The 14,030-nt window shown below is 54.9% G+C and overlaps 2 protein-coding genes across 2 annotated transcripts in view; one reads left to right on the top strand and one right to left on the bottom strand.

The window, feature by feature from the left end:
* The first annotated feature begins 5,336 nt into the window (after positions 1–5,336).
* Positions 5,337–9,958, top strand: FAM64A (family with sequence similarity 64, member A). Its single transcript, XM_010847435.1, has 6 exons — positions 5,337–5,396; positions 5,931–6,260; positions 7,402–7,697; positions 8,190–8,285; positions 8,904–8,953; positions 9,328–9,958. Exons 2-5 carry the CDS (start codon positions 5,967–5,969, stop codon positions 8,935–8,937), a joined length of 720 nt encoding a protein of 239 aa, XP_010845737.1. The 5' UTR covers positions 5,337–5,396; positions 5,931–5,966; the 3' UTR covers positions 8,938–8,953; positions 9,328–9,958.
* Positions 8,950–14,030, bottom strand: part of PITPNM3 (PITPNM family member 3) — a 100,977-nt gene continuing 95,896 nt past the window's right edge. Inside the window, 5 exon segments of the mRNA XM_010847510.1 lie at positions 8,950–9,063; positions 9,322–9,366; positions 11,699–11,878; positions 12,211–12,604; positions 13,590–13,741. Of these exon segments, the coding sequence (XP_010845812.1) occupies positions 8,950–9,063; positions 9,322–9,366; positions 11,699–11,878; positions 12,211–12,604; positions 13,590–13,741 (885 nt within the window).

The following is a 14,030-nucleotide window of genomic DNA, read 5'->3' on the forward strand; positions in this document are numbered from 1 at the left end:
GTCGCTTTGGAGCCCAGGCCGGGGCCTTGCAGCCTTTGCAGTCCTACTTCCCCTTTCCTATTTCCCTCTCCTCCCCAAGATCTGCCCACCAGCGGATGTAACATAGTGGCCAGAGGGAAGGGCAGGCAGGTTTCTGGCTGCTGTGCTGTTCTCAGCAGCTCAGTTGTGTCTGACTCTTTGCGACCCTATGGACTATAGCCTGCCATGCCCCTCTGTCCATGGGGATTCTCCAGGCAAGAATACTGAAGTGGACTGCCATTTCCTCCTCCAGGGGATCTTCCCAACCCAGGAGTCAAACCTAGGTCTCCCACATGGCAAGCGGATTCTTTACCTTCTGAGCCACCAGGTTTGGGAGAGCCCTAAAAGAGAAGGGGGCCAAGTTTGAGGAAGTTGAGGTACCCCCACCAGCCCTGCTCCTGTCCCCCCTACAAGGTCTGGCTGGGGGCAGTGGGCGCTCTCGTTCCCTTGGGAGGGTCTCAGCCCTGTACCCTGGAACCCAGACAGAGCTTATTCCCAGCATTTAGGGTTTAAAAGTGAGAAATGATGTGAAGACATGGTGTTTGGCGCCACCTTGTGGTCAACTTAGGTTCTTATGCCTTGGCTCCCCCAGGCCTTGAGGGTGAGAGGACCCGGAGCAGCAAAAGGCTTTCTCTTCTTGACCAGAGGCTGACAGGCAACAGGATGAGAGAGATGAGAAGATGGCACTAGGAGCCCAAGAGCTGCGTTCAGAGGGTTGATCCCCCCTCTTATTCTCTGACCATGTGGCCTTGGGTATCACCCATCCTGTCTCCTTTTTTTCCCAAATGGGAAAATCAACCTCTCCCACCTCCCTCTCTATGAAATTGAGAAGCCTCCCCCTAGAGAGTGGGACCCAAAAAACCCAGAACCCTTAAAAGTTTTGACTGCCGTGAGAAACCACTGGCATACAGGAGGCCAAACCTGGGTCAGCCGGTCTGGGCCATGAACCCAGCCTGGGGCAGCCCAGTCACCCCTCCAGAACCCATCCCTCAGTGCTCAGAACCATCCCCTCCTCCCGTGGGCCCAGCTTCGTCCTTCTCTAGGGGCAGGAGTTAAGGTGGAGTGGGGGTAAGGCAGTGGCCCTTCTTTTCCGTTCCATTCTTTCTGCAGCTACACAGCAACCTAAAGCAGTCCGCCTGCAAAGGAGGTGAGATGGGTATTTAGACGGTAAAACTACAAAGGAAAATCAAAGAGATTTCCGTAAAAGTCAAGGGAGGGAGGCCAGAGAGCAGGGGCAGGGGTTGCTTCTGGGGTCTCAGCAGCGTTCTGTTTCTTCACCCAGCTGATGGTTACATGATGGAGGGGGTGCGGTTCATAAGTATTCATGCTACTAGGCTTTACATTTTAGGCATTTTCTGTCCCTGATATCATTCACAGCAGAAGAAAAAGTTCTAACTGGGTCTTGCACTGCTCGCTCTCTTCCTCTGCTTCAGTTGTTTTGCAGAGAGTCGAAAGGCACATGTGAGGATTTCCCCATTGTCCAGCGGTGGGAACTCTGCGCTTCCACTTCAGGGGGCACAAAGTTTGATCCCTTGAGAAATTAAGAGCATGCGTGCCAAGCAACACAGTTGGGGAAAAAGGCACACACACCCAGGGGTCCAACTCACAGATTTGGCCCATGGCTGGTCAGACTGGGGGATGTGAGGGGAAGGGGCTGTTGAAGCTGATGCCAGAGGTTTCCATTTCACTTCTGAGAAGAAAGAGGTGCTCAGGCCATAGCCTCTAGATGGACCCCAGTCCCTGCTTGGCCCCCAAACTAACCTCTAAATGGGCTTCATAAAAACAGAACTCTAATAATCCCAGTTCCCTCTGAAAATTCAGCAAAGGCTCCCTACTGCCATCAGGATAAATTCTAAGCTCCTTCCCCGGCCTATAGGATCCTGCCAGCCCTGCCTCCTGCCACCCAGCCCCTAGCCTCTCCATCTTGCTTGGCCTTCCTCTGCTCCTGGAACTTGATGGTACTCTGGCCTCCCAAAATAGACCCCTCTGTTGGAAAAACTCTTCTGTTTTGCCCCCTAACTCCTCAGCTAAAACACCATATGCTAAGGGAAACCTGCCCGACCCCCAATTCCTTTTATATCCTTTCATCATCTCCTAGCATCTCACATTCATGACATTTAACACAGTTTAACATCTGCTTCTTCTAACACACTGGCAATTCTAGGAGGTCAAGTTTACTGGAGAAAGTACTCTGTTGGACAGGGAGCCCTTAGGGCAGGGCAAGGCTGGAGCTCCTTCTCTTCCTCCAACCTCCTCCCCAAGAGTCATGGATGGAGCTGGACCTAGAAAACCTCAGCCTTGGACCACGGACTGGTTTTTAGTTCTTGCAAGGAGGACCAAGAGCCCCTGCACCCACCACTCCTTCCCTGGGAGCCTGCTCCCCTCCGTACATCCTCCTTTCCACTCCTACACTCCACCCTCCTCGAAAGGCAATTAGAGAGGCTCCTCATTCAGAAGAAAATGTTTCTTCCTTCTTTTATTGCCATGGAGACTGCTCTCCTTCACCTGCCCTGTCAGTCATGGAGATGAGGGAGGGGGACCAAAAGCATCCAAGCATCTGGGGCATCACCACCTCCGTCCTGACACTTGAGGAGGCCGTGGAACCCAAGGTTAGGAATTCAGGTTTCAGAGTCAGATCTCCAGGATTTAAGTTGCAGCTCCACTCTCTGTTCCCTCTTGGGCGAGACACCTCACCTGTCTGAATCTCAGTTTTGTCATGTGTAATGGGAATAAAAATAGCTCCTACTTCATAGTGTTGCTGTGAGGATTAAGGAAGATTAAGAAAAGGAAATGCACTTAGCACACACATGTAAGGGCTTGACATATATAAGCTATTGTATCAGTGCCCATGATGTACGTGCCAGGCACTGGGACAGGCAGACAGGCGTGGATGGACAATGGTGAAAGACAATCCAATTTGAGAGGCTTTGTTTCCAAGTGCGTCATCTTCCCTGAGTCTTTCACACACATTCAGCTTAGTTTCCAGAAAAATAATAACTCTTTCTTTTCCCCTTCATCTTTCACTGGAAGAGGACATGAATGAAATTCCCTAATTACAATAACAAATTCAACAAGCATACCAGAAGTGTGGGAACAAACACTTCAGATGCTTTGGAAACAACTGGGGAAGAAGTTGAACATGCAGAACAGAGCAGGGTTTTTCAAACCACAGCTCGGAACTCTTAGTGAACCACTGAAAAACAAATGCAGCAAGTTGTCACCAGCATTTTCAAAAAATTAAATACTGAATAGAAATTATGTCAAAGCACCCCACACATTGTCAAGTATTGTTTCAGGAAGATTTTGTTTCAGTTACACATAGGTATGTGTGCTGGGGGGGGGTCTCACCTGAGTCCTTGGCCCCCCAAACATGATGTTCTTTGTGGGAGAAGATCCCCACCCCCAAATACACACATACACACACACACACACACACACACATTCTTTGCTTGGTGAACTCATTCTGTAGGTCTCAGCTTTAAGTGACATAATTTTTGTGTCATAATTCTCTTTGATGAATTGAGGATTTGTTATTTGACTCATCCATGTCTGTCTTTCCCCCACCTACCAGGTTTGAGCTAGTTCACCAAGTTAGTTCACCCGTTTGGTTCACCTTTGTGGATCATTGTCAGCACAGAGCTTAATCTATCAGACACAAGTAAATAATTGGAAGGACAGGTGAGGGGAATGAGGAAGGAGAAAAGGGGGGTTGAGAGACACCAGCGTGACCTTGTTGGAGCATGTTGGTTTAAGGTGCCCACCGCACCCAGGAGGAGAAGGGGAGCCAGGTGCTGGTTGGGTACAGCTGTGGGGAGAGGTGCAGCCTGAGGAGAGGCCATGTGCTATGCTGGAGAGGCTCATGGACCCTGGTCCCAGGGTGACAGAGTTTGAATCCTTGCTGCATATAAACAGGAAAATTGACCCGACCTCCCCACACCTCCATTTCCTCATCTAGTCCTAGGCTGCAGCGAGGGGCTCTTGAGTCCCTCCTGTAAAGTGCTTGGAAATTAGTACCTGGTGCATAGTGCACACGTGCGTGTGCTCAGCTGTGTCCAACTCTGTGCTATGCTTAGCTGCTCAGTTGTGTCCCACTCTTGCGACTCCATAGACTATAGCCTGCCAGGCTCTTATGTCCATGGGATTCTCCAGGCAAGAATACTGGAGTCGGTTGTCATTTCCTTCTCCAGTCCAACTCTTTAGGACTGCATAGACTGTAGCCCTCCAGGCTGCTCTGTCCATGGAATTTTCTAGGCAAGAATACTGGAGTGGGTTGCCATTCTCTTCTCCAGGGGATCCTCCCAACCCAAAGATCGAACCCATGTCTCCCTCCTCTCCTGCATTGACAGGCAGATTCTTTAATCACTGCACCACGGCCAGGTGCATAGTAAGTGACTCGTTTGAATCGGTCTCCTCCCATGGGGAGAGTCCCTTTACCAGGGTGTGGGGGAGATGACCCAGAGGTGAATAACAGGGTTAAGGACTGACCTTCAAGGGACCCATAAGTTGAAACTCGGGAATGGGGGGGTTTTATTTGGGGGGGGGCAGGTTCCAGGTGAGGAAGGCAGTGAGGAAACGGAGTAGGGACTACTTTGAGGGGGAGGGAGGAGGGGGCTTTCTAAATGGTGAATTTTTTAGCTTGGATGCTAAAGGGAAGGAGGGAGGCACTCAGCTGGATAGAGGGGATGGTCAGTGGGACAGGGGTGGGGGGCGTACTTGGAGTGGAGGTACGGGGCCGGGGAGGTGCACTCAATCTGTCCCCTCTTCCAGGATGGGTTTTCCTGGGGATCCGTGCGGGTGGCAAGTTTGGTGAACTGAAGGACAGTCTCAGGAAGGCAGAGGGTCATGAGGAAAGTTGGAAACAAAATTTCCACAGCAACCCAAGGCTCCGAGTTCCCAGCCCAGGCTCTTTCTGACAAAACCACTGAGACCTTCAGGCAGGATAGGAGGGACTCTTAGGAGCCGGGGACCCCGCCTCGCCCCGCCCAGTCAGGCCAGCCAGAACCCTTTATAAAGTTAAGGATGGGGTCAGTGGCCCGAGACCGAGCGTCAGTAGGTGGCGCCGGGGCTGAGCCGGCGCGGGCTACGGATTCTGCAGGAAACTCGGGCGGGACCCGTAGATACAAAGGGTCCTCTAAGCCCGGCTCCCCGCCCAGCGGGCCTCCAGAAAATGAATGGGGACGGCCGGGCCAATCCGAGAGCAGGATTCACAGCCACTGGCGCAGGAGCCAATCGGATCCCTGGCGTGGCCTCGAGGCGGGGACGGAGCCAATCAGCTGTGAGGACAGGACCAGGGGGGCGGATCCGCGCGGTGTTTCAAATCGACTGGATGGACGAGGAGCGGCTATGCTCGTCGTCTGGTCAGCCTTGGGAGCTGTTGGGTGAGTGCGGGCCGGGGCGTGGTGGGGTTCTGTTCAGAAGGGACGGGAGCAGGTGGGGTGGGGACCTCTAGTTAGGACGGGCACGGCATGTGGGGCTTCTTGGTATAGCCGGATGGACATCGGGGTGTCTGGTCAGCCCACCTCCGCGCGTTGGGTTAGGGCGAGCTCGTGAAAGAGTCCCTAGTCCAGCCTTGGGCCAAGTGCTGAGGCTCAGCGAAGGCCGGCGGGTCCTGACTGCCTCCCTCCCAGCCTGAGGCAGATAACGGAAAGTAGGCTGGGATGAAAAGACAGTTAATCCAGACACTCACAGCAAGGGACGCCTTGCTGGCCGGACTTGTTCAGACTCTGCCCTCTCCCGGGCCTCGCTGACCTCACTTCTAGGAAGAATTCCTCTTTCCTGCACCCACGGTTGACAAGCGCCCCACCCCATGGGCCCCAGGACAGGAATCTCTTCCTCTGGTACCCGGTGTCTCACTGGATCCTGGGAGTGGGATGGGGGATACCCTGATGATCTCCCATTGATCTCCTCCCCAGGGTCTGTGGGAACAGAACAGACTCTTGAACAGTCAGATGGCTTCTCGATGGCCAGCTGTGGGGGCTTCCCTGCGTCGGAGGTCTCTCCAGAACCAGGAGCGGTTGGAGGAGAGTGAGGCCCTGCAGCCTGTAGCCGGCCACCCAGACACCTCCAGCGGGGCCCTGGGCTCCCTGTGCAGACAGTTCCAGAGACGGCTGCCCCTGAGAGCAGTCAGCCTCAACCTCGGGGTGGGCCCCTCCTGGAAACGCCTGGAAACCCCAGAGCCAGGGCAGCAGGGCCTCCAGGCTGCAGCTCGCTCAGCTAAGAGCACCTTGGGTGCCATGTCCCAGGTAATGCCGACCATGTCCAGGTATGGATGTAGGGCTTCCTTGATGTGGAAAAATGGCTGCCCCCAAAGAGCCCCCAAGAATAGAGACTCTGTGAAGACAGGGTCCTTGATTTATTACTGTGTCCCCAGCTCTCCAAACAATTCCTGGTACACAGTAGTGCATGCATGCTAAGTCGCTTCAGTCATGTCTGACTCTTTGTTACCCTATGGACTGTAGCTCACCAGGCTCCTCTGTACATGGGATTCTCTAGGCAAGAATACTGGGGTGGGTTGCCATGCCCTCCTCCAGGGGACCTTCCCAATCCAGGGATCAAGCCCATGTCTCCTATCTCTTCTGCATTGGCAGGCAGTTTCTTTACAACTAGCGCCATGGCACACAGTAGATGCTCAACAAATAGCTGAATGAGTGAATGAAAACAGTGTTGTGGAGGAAACAGAACATCACGAGACAAGATGATAGAGTTATACTGTGAGAGGAAATTGCATGCAAAGGGCTAATGGTGGGGGAACACCAAAAACAAGCTTAGTCAGTGAAGGCTTCCTGGAGGAGGTGACTCCATGGAATTCCCCCAGGAAAGGGGAGGTATGAGGAGGTAAGAGGAGTGTACAAGACAGGTGAAATAGTCCAGGCCCAGGGTTGAAGGAGAGCAAGATGCTGAAGAGAACTGGCAGGAACTTAGTCTGGGTATGGCTGGAGGACAGAGAGCAAGGCAGGGCGTGAGAAGGTAGGGTGTGTGCCAAACATGTTTAGAATTATTTCACTGTCTCCTGGGGGTAGGTGTGGTCTCCCCCGGTCCTCCCCTTTGAGTCTGTCCAGAAAGAGGGTTTGGATTTAGACCAATGCAGGCTTGGGCTGCCGTCTATGGGGTCACACAGAGTCGGACACGACTGAAGTGACTTAGCAGCAGCAGACTCCATGAGCCAGAGAGGTTCTGCTGCTGCCCATGCACTTATCCCTGGGGGCCTGAGCTGGGTCCCTGCCATGGACCTGTGGCCTCATGGACTCATTCGCATCCTTCATGCTGAGCCTAAAGGCTGCCTGGATCTGTAGGACCAGCTGGTGGGCTGAGGGGTTGGGGGATGCCCTGAGGAATCAGGTAGCTCACTCCTGGCTTGTCCACACTGACTTTTCCATGTCACAGAGGATCCAGGAGTCCTGCCAAAGTGGCACCAAGTGGCTGGTGGAAACCCAGGTGAAAGCCAGGAGGAGGAAGAGAGGGGCCCGGAAGGGCAGTAGCCCCCCAGCTCACAGCCTGAGCCAGAGGAGCACCCGGCTATCTGTGGCCGCCCCTGCCCACTCAACCCTGGACCCCTGGGAGAAAGAGTACCACCGCCTCTCTGTCCAGATGAGCTCCCGTGCCCACCCTTGGCGACGGTCCAGAAGGGAGGCTGCCTTCCAGAGCCCCTACTCCTCGGCAGAGCCCCTCTGCTCCCCTAGGTGAGTGGGGTAGTGCCTGCCCTTCAAATACTAACTGGGCCCTGGGGGCTGCTGAGCACCTTCAGGACACCCTGAGCTGAGCCACATCCATGCTCTGGCTCAGCTCTGCGCCCCACTATGGGGGACCTGGGGAGGTCCTTCTGGGCCTGAGTTTCCCCACCTGCCAAAGGAAGAGGCAAGCTTAACTCTAAGACTATCACAGTCATCCAAGCTCCACCAAAAGTTTTTGAAGCCACCTGGCGGGGTCAGTGGGTGGATGCTCACCTATCTGCAGGATCATCTACCCTTGACAATGGCCTCCAGCTGTTCTCTGCCATCTGCTCCAAGCCCCTCTGACAACACTTCCTAGAATGGGGGTCTGGGATGATCAGTTCCCAGCCCACATGGTCATCTCTGGGGCCTGTACACCAGGTCCCAGTGCTGGGTTAGAATAGGCTCCTGCCACAGGTTTCCAGCTAGTGACTGATACGCATGGCTTTTCCTTCTGTTCAGTGAGTCTGACAGTGACCTGGAGCCTGTGGGGGCAGGAATCCGGCATCTCCAAAAGGTGTCCCAAGAGCTAGAGGAGGCCATCGTAGCGGAGGACAGGTGAGCCAGCTTACCGTGCTTCAAAGGACATGGCCAGGAGAGTCCCCTGCGAGCCAGCCCACTTTTTTAGGCAGGTCTCTTGTTCAGACTCTGCTGTGTGAGTCTAACAATCTCTCTCCCTCTCTGAGCCTCTGCAACATGCCCTGGTCTCCTCCTTGATCAAATATTTAGGTTGGGGTGGTAGTTAAGGACACACCTGGATGGATGTGGCCCCCCGGGCCCTGGGCCCCAAAATGTGTCTATCACATGTGATGGGGTACCTGGTTCCTGAAAGATCCACCCTTCTTCCACCACTCACTCTCCATGGTTCCTCTCCACCATGCCCACCCTGGAACTGGGGAAAGTGACGTGGCTGCTGTGAAATGCCTGGTCTGTCTGCTTAGGACCCTGTCCTGGGGCAGCACCTGCGCCTGGAGCTGCCCTAACTGGGGTCATACGTACGTGGCTGTGATAGGCTCTGAGGTGGGTCCCCGCTGGCGCTGACTACATGCCAAGTGGGCTGTGTACCCACCACACTGCCAGGTCTGGTCTTGTCTAGCCTGGGTGGGGAGGGCCCCTCGGAGCCTGAAGCACCCAGGACAGACAGCAGCACTGTCCCCACCGCTCTCCCATCTCTAGTGGCGACATGACTGTTTCTCTCATCCGAGACTGAGGACAGCACCCTTCAGGTAATGCTCTCCTTCCAAGCCTCTTTCTCAGAGGTTTCTTCTCCCTCGCCCTCCTCCTCCTTCTCCTCTTCCTCCATGAGCTCGTAGGCATATCTGGAACTGAGTCTTTGCTGGAAAAAGATGTAGAGTTGATGGGCCCCACAGAGCCGAAAACATGCAAATCCTCTGATCTGCTGGGAGCCAGGGCTGTGGCTAACCTCACTGAGCCCATCACTGATGGAGCACACGCGGGGCACCCCCAACAGCCACAACCACCTTCCAGAACCTCATTTGGTGGGGGGGCAGTCTCTGGTGTTCCCATTTCCCCTGGGGTATGAAGGAGCTCTGTCTTGCAGGAAGCAAGCCATAGCTGACCACCATGCCCTCACACTCAGGATCCACACCTCCCGGGAGTTGCTGGTGGTGCCCCTGAGCTGCCACAAACAAGGACCTGACTCACAAAGCCCCAGGTGGGGGCTGCTTGGGGTCCTCTGCTTTCCTGCTTCAGCCACCTCCCGGCCCACCAGGGACCACCTGCTACAGCCTGCAATCGACTCAGGGAGATCTCGGAGGGGTGGGGGGAACCATTCATTCTACTTCCCTTTGGGGCTTAGGAACTCAACCCACGTATGAGCTTTACAGTTGCTTCGTTTGTAACGTGAAGTGCAGATGGCAGGTAATATTTGAGAGCCTGAGCTATGTATCCAGGAGTGGGGTCTACAAAGAGTCAGACCATATTATCACCAGTGCGGGGGCTCTTGAGAACCCAGATTTAGCCCTACTTCCCACACAAGAACCCCAGAAGGAGGGGTGGGAGAGGTTTCCAGGCCCCAGATCCTGGGTCCACAGGGACCTATTCTCATTCTCAGCACAGGGCACTGTGGGCGTAGAGGGCACACACTATTCAGTAGCGATTTCTGCCCTTTGTAAATTATTTAAGAAATCTGCTTTGTCATTTTATTAGAAAGAAGCCAGTGTGTGACTTTCCTGGATCACACTGGTTTTTCATAATAAAGACTCTTTCTGTAGCTGGCATCTGTTTGCTGTCATCGCTACCCCCCACACCGCTCTGGGCAATAGGTCTGGGACCTGGCTTTGTCACCATCACCCACCCCAACTCTGAGCCAGCCTGCCCTCAGATCAGGGGGAACACGAGCAACGGGAAAGGTCTCTCGGCTTAGTCCAGAGCAAGGTATGTTTTAAAGGCAAATAAGGTTTTTATTTAAGTGACAACATTTGAGAGTTAAAAACCAGCTCACATCAAAATCAAGACCAGTTGTAAAAATCTTTTTAACTTCATAGTGCTGTTTTTGTCTTGTTAGAAATCTCATATTTTACATTTTCTTTTCTAATGGATTTTGTACAAGGCAGCCATGAGAAATAGAATAAATCTTTTTCACCACAGAACCATCCACCACAAATAATACTGCGAGTTGCACACTTAGGAACAGTCAGACAGACAAGATCCGACGGGCTGCCATCACCAAGTAAACAAACAGAAAAGGACAGCGGGGTCCGAGGGCAGGAGTCCCCACCAGCCGGCTGCCCTACGGTCCCACCCCTCCTTGATGTCACCTGCCTCTCCTTCTGTGCATGAGGGTGGGGGACAAACTCTTGATTTTTTTTTTTTTTTTTTTCCCAATCACCCTGTTGGTTTCTCAGCCAGGAGTCAAGGACCCAGGCCATGCCTCGCTGCTTGGACTGAACCCTACTTAGGATTTTTAAGAAAGTTCCCCCATGCCCGGGGTCAGGGGAAGGGGAGGGGACGTTTCCTTTGGCTGAGCCAAAAGAGAATAGGTTTCCAGAGCACTTGGCACCCCAACCCCCCGGGGATTCGGCAGGAAGGTTGGTCATTTAAGGCGGGGTCAAGTTGAGGCTCCGCAGGCAAGGCACCCCTCCCGGGCGGAGCTGCACCTGGGCTGGGTGGGTGAGTGTCCCCGCAAAACCGGCACCACCTCGGGACCCATTTCCACATGCCTCGGGGTCCGGCTTCCATTGAAACACTGGCGCCATGTTTTATCTGCAGGGCACTTCCGGGGCGTGGTTCTGGGCTCCAAAGTGATAAAAGTACAGTTTGAAAACCATGAGATCCAGCCTCCCCCCTTTCCTAGAGCCCACCCCCAGTAATGTCTGGAATACTGGGGTTCAAAATTGTTTATTTTCTGTGGCCCAGCACCCAGACTGGAGGGCCATTTACCCAAGTGCAGGAAAGAGTCCGACTTTTTTTTTTTTTCCAATGTATCTGTTGCGGAGCCTAAGAGAGGAGTTGAGATCTTTAGAAAAATGCCATGAGGCTGGAAGAGCAGGCCCTGGCTACAGATGCACCCTGAACCCCCAACAGGGCGAAGGCAGGGGAAGGCAGCAGGCAGGCCATCTATCGGGATAGCCCCCCGGACTAGGAAGAACAAACATGCCACGCAAGAAACAAGGAGCTTTGGTCAGGCAGGAAGATCTGTTTCCCAGCCCCCGGGAGCAGGCACACCAGGAGCTGGAAGGATTCTCTAGGAAACAGCCGGATTGGGGGTCACAGAACTACTCCAGGAGAGGCAGCGGCAACCCCTCCAGAGAACACAAGTTGGTTCTTTGTTTTTCTCCAACTCAACTGGATGGACAAAAATCAAACAAACCACTAGCAGAGAAAGTGCATACTGGTTACAGAGTTGCCATGAAAGCAGTACTGAAACGAGTCTGATCACTATACAGAACCCCACGTACACACATTTACACGCACCAACTGCAGCTCCCAAAACACTGTGTTCAGAATACCTCATTGTACACCTTCCATATCAAGCTGCAAGTCATCAGAGCCCCAAACCGGAGCTCTGGAAAGGAAAGGGTGCGGGCCCTCTGCTGGGGCTCACGTCCCAGCTCTGACCCCCACAACCACAGAATCGTGTTCCCCCACACTCCAAATTCTTCAGGGTCCCAGCCTCTCTTGCTCCCAGGCTGGGGTTCTCAGAAAAAAAAGGGGTAGAGGTACTCTAGCTGGGGGAAAAGTATCTCACGCTAATTATTTCATCACTTGAGAGTAATACATCAGTGGCTTTTGCAAAAAGGAGATGGATTTCAGAGAAGCAGACTATGTCTGCCCGAGTTTAATTCAGGGTCTATTTTGGAAAGGAGGGGAGAGATTGGCTTTGGGGTGGCTATGCCATAGGAGCTGGTGCCCAATGGAGAGCCAAGAAGGGTAAAATGTTAAAGGAGGGATGGGCCTGTCGTGAACCACCAAAGGCAGGACCAGAGAAGAAGCTGGGGGTGATCACCCTTCCCCGACAGACTTGCCAGCAGCTCTGGGTTTGGGTGCAGATGCAGCGCTGGAAGTGGAGCTGGAGAAGACACAGTTCTCGTAAAGCAGGGGTGGGGGGCTGGGAGCCCGGACCCCTCCAGCCCCAGAGGGGCGTCGAGTGTGCCAGGTGATTCACAACAGCAGGGCCAGTTGCCCCCACCAGCAGCCGCCACTGGGGAGGACCCTGGCCACATGGGAGCTGCGAGAGGTAGACAGCAGAAGCAACACCAAGCAAAACAGGTGCCTGCTGGGCGAACAGACGTCTGGGCCCCGGGGCAGCCCAGCCCCCGACACAGAGCCCGGCTAAAAGAGCTGGACTAGCCTCAGCGACAGCCCGGAGGGACTCGGAGGCGGCCCGGGAAGCACCCCACACGGCAGGCGTGGGTCTGGGCCAGGAAGCAGGAGAAGTGCAGGGGACCAATGCCCTGGCCAGGGGCTCAGCAGCAGGAAGGCCTGGGCAGAATCTGAGGGAACCCCAGGAGAGCCAAGCCCTGCCAACCTCAAGGGACGACCCAAGAGGAGGTTATAGGCATCAAACCAAGCTGAGTGGCCGGGGGAAGGGCAGAGAACACAACAGTTTGAGCCAAAATTACATGAACCCCTGGAGCTCTGGGACCTCAGCTGTCTACCTTCCAGGAGCCAAGGGGAGAAATCACTCTGAGCCGAGCTGGGGAGGAGAAGCCAGGCCAGGGCCTGCGGGGAGATGTCTCTGTTCCTGGGACACCAGGTTTGGGCATCAGTGCAAAGCAACATCTCCACGGAGCAGGGACCCCCTTTCCCAGCAACCCCCGCAGGGGGGCTTCCTTGGAAGTGGTGGGCCCCCAGAGCCCCTCTCTCAGTCTGCGGGGAGGGTATAGATCACTGGGCACTCTGAAGGGCTCTTAGGCCTGAAAAGCCGCAGAGGGCAGAAGTGCAGGACAGGCTAGGAGTCAAAAACGCCCCACGATCTCAGCTAGGGAGACCCCTCCAATTACAGAAGGAAGGCAGGGCCCAGCGAGGGCAAGCAACAGGCTCAAGGGTTCTCAGCCAGCCCAGCTAGGCCAGAGCCCAGGGCCGCAGCCTCACGGCGGAGGGCACCAGGGCAGGACTCCGGGAAGAGGCAGGACTGTCCTCCAGGGCCCTGGGAGAAAGGCAAGGATACAGAGGACAAGAAAGGGGGGACCATAGACAGCTGCAGGAGGACAGACCGTCAGCACCAGACCCCGCCCCCAACCGTCTTTGGACAGACAGCTCAAACATAGGATGAACCTACTGGACATCGTCTCACTCCCAGATAGTGGCCACTTGGCCACAGGCGAGCCAGGCCCAGGATGGTGACCTGGGACGTAGCCAGGGGGCGGGCACAAATGCCACTTGCCCCTCTCCCCTCACCCCAGCAGGCAACCAAGAAGCTGCACTTGCCAGCGGCTGTTGGTCCCTGATTGGGGGGCGCCTCCGTTTAGGGCCTGCCAACCATCACTGCCCAAGCCTCCGGAACTCAGAGAGATGGTCGACTTTGTCAAACACTCGGGCTCCAGGCAAGCCTGCCCCCGGGGGTTACACAGACATCCACCCTGACTGGGGCTTGCCTTGCAGGCGTAGGGGAGCAGCAGCGACTGCATTGAGACCCCTGGATCTCACCCCTTTGCCACCCAGGGAGCCTCCCCGCCAAGGCCAGGCAGGGTCCCTCCCGCCTCGCTGGTTGGACACTTTGCTGGACAGACACGGGAGGGAAAAAGCAGGAAACAGCCTGTGTCTGCCGGGGACAAGGCAGCCCCTCCCGTCCCCGCAGGCAGCCCTGGTGGGCCCCCCACGACCTTGCTCTGCTGCACC

The sequence above is a fragment of the Bison bison genome, unplaced genomic scaffold (assembly GCF_000754665.1).
Source record: "Bison bison bison isolate TAMUID 2011002044 unplaced genomic scaffold, Bison_UMD1.0 scf7180017864249, whole genome shotgun sequence".
NCBI classification, from domain to species: domain Eukaryota; kingdom Metazoa; phylum Chordata; class Mammalia; order Artiodactyla; family Bovidae; genus Bison; species Bison bison.

Bases quoted from the DNA above. Each gene is read 5' to 3' on its own strand.
- FAM64A (XM_010847435.1), top strand. From the start codon at position 5,967: ATGGCTTCTCGATGGCCAGCTGTGGGGGCTTCCCTGCGTCGGAGGTCT. The intron at 7,698-8,189 runs GTGAGTGGGGTA...CCTTCTGTTCAG, and splicing joins GAGCCCCTCTGCTCCCCTAG to TGAGTCTGACAGTGACCTGG. The intron at 8,286-8,903 runs GTGAGCCAGCTT...TCCCATCTCTAG, and splicing joins GCCATCGTAGCGGAGGACAG to TGGCGACATGACTGTTTCTC.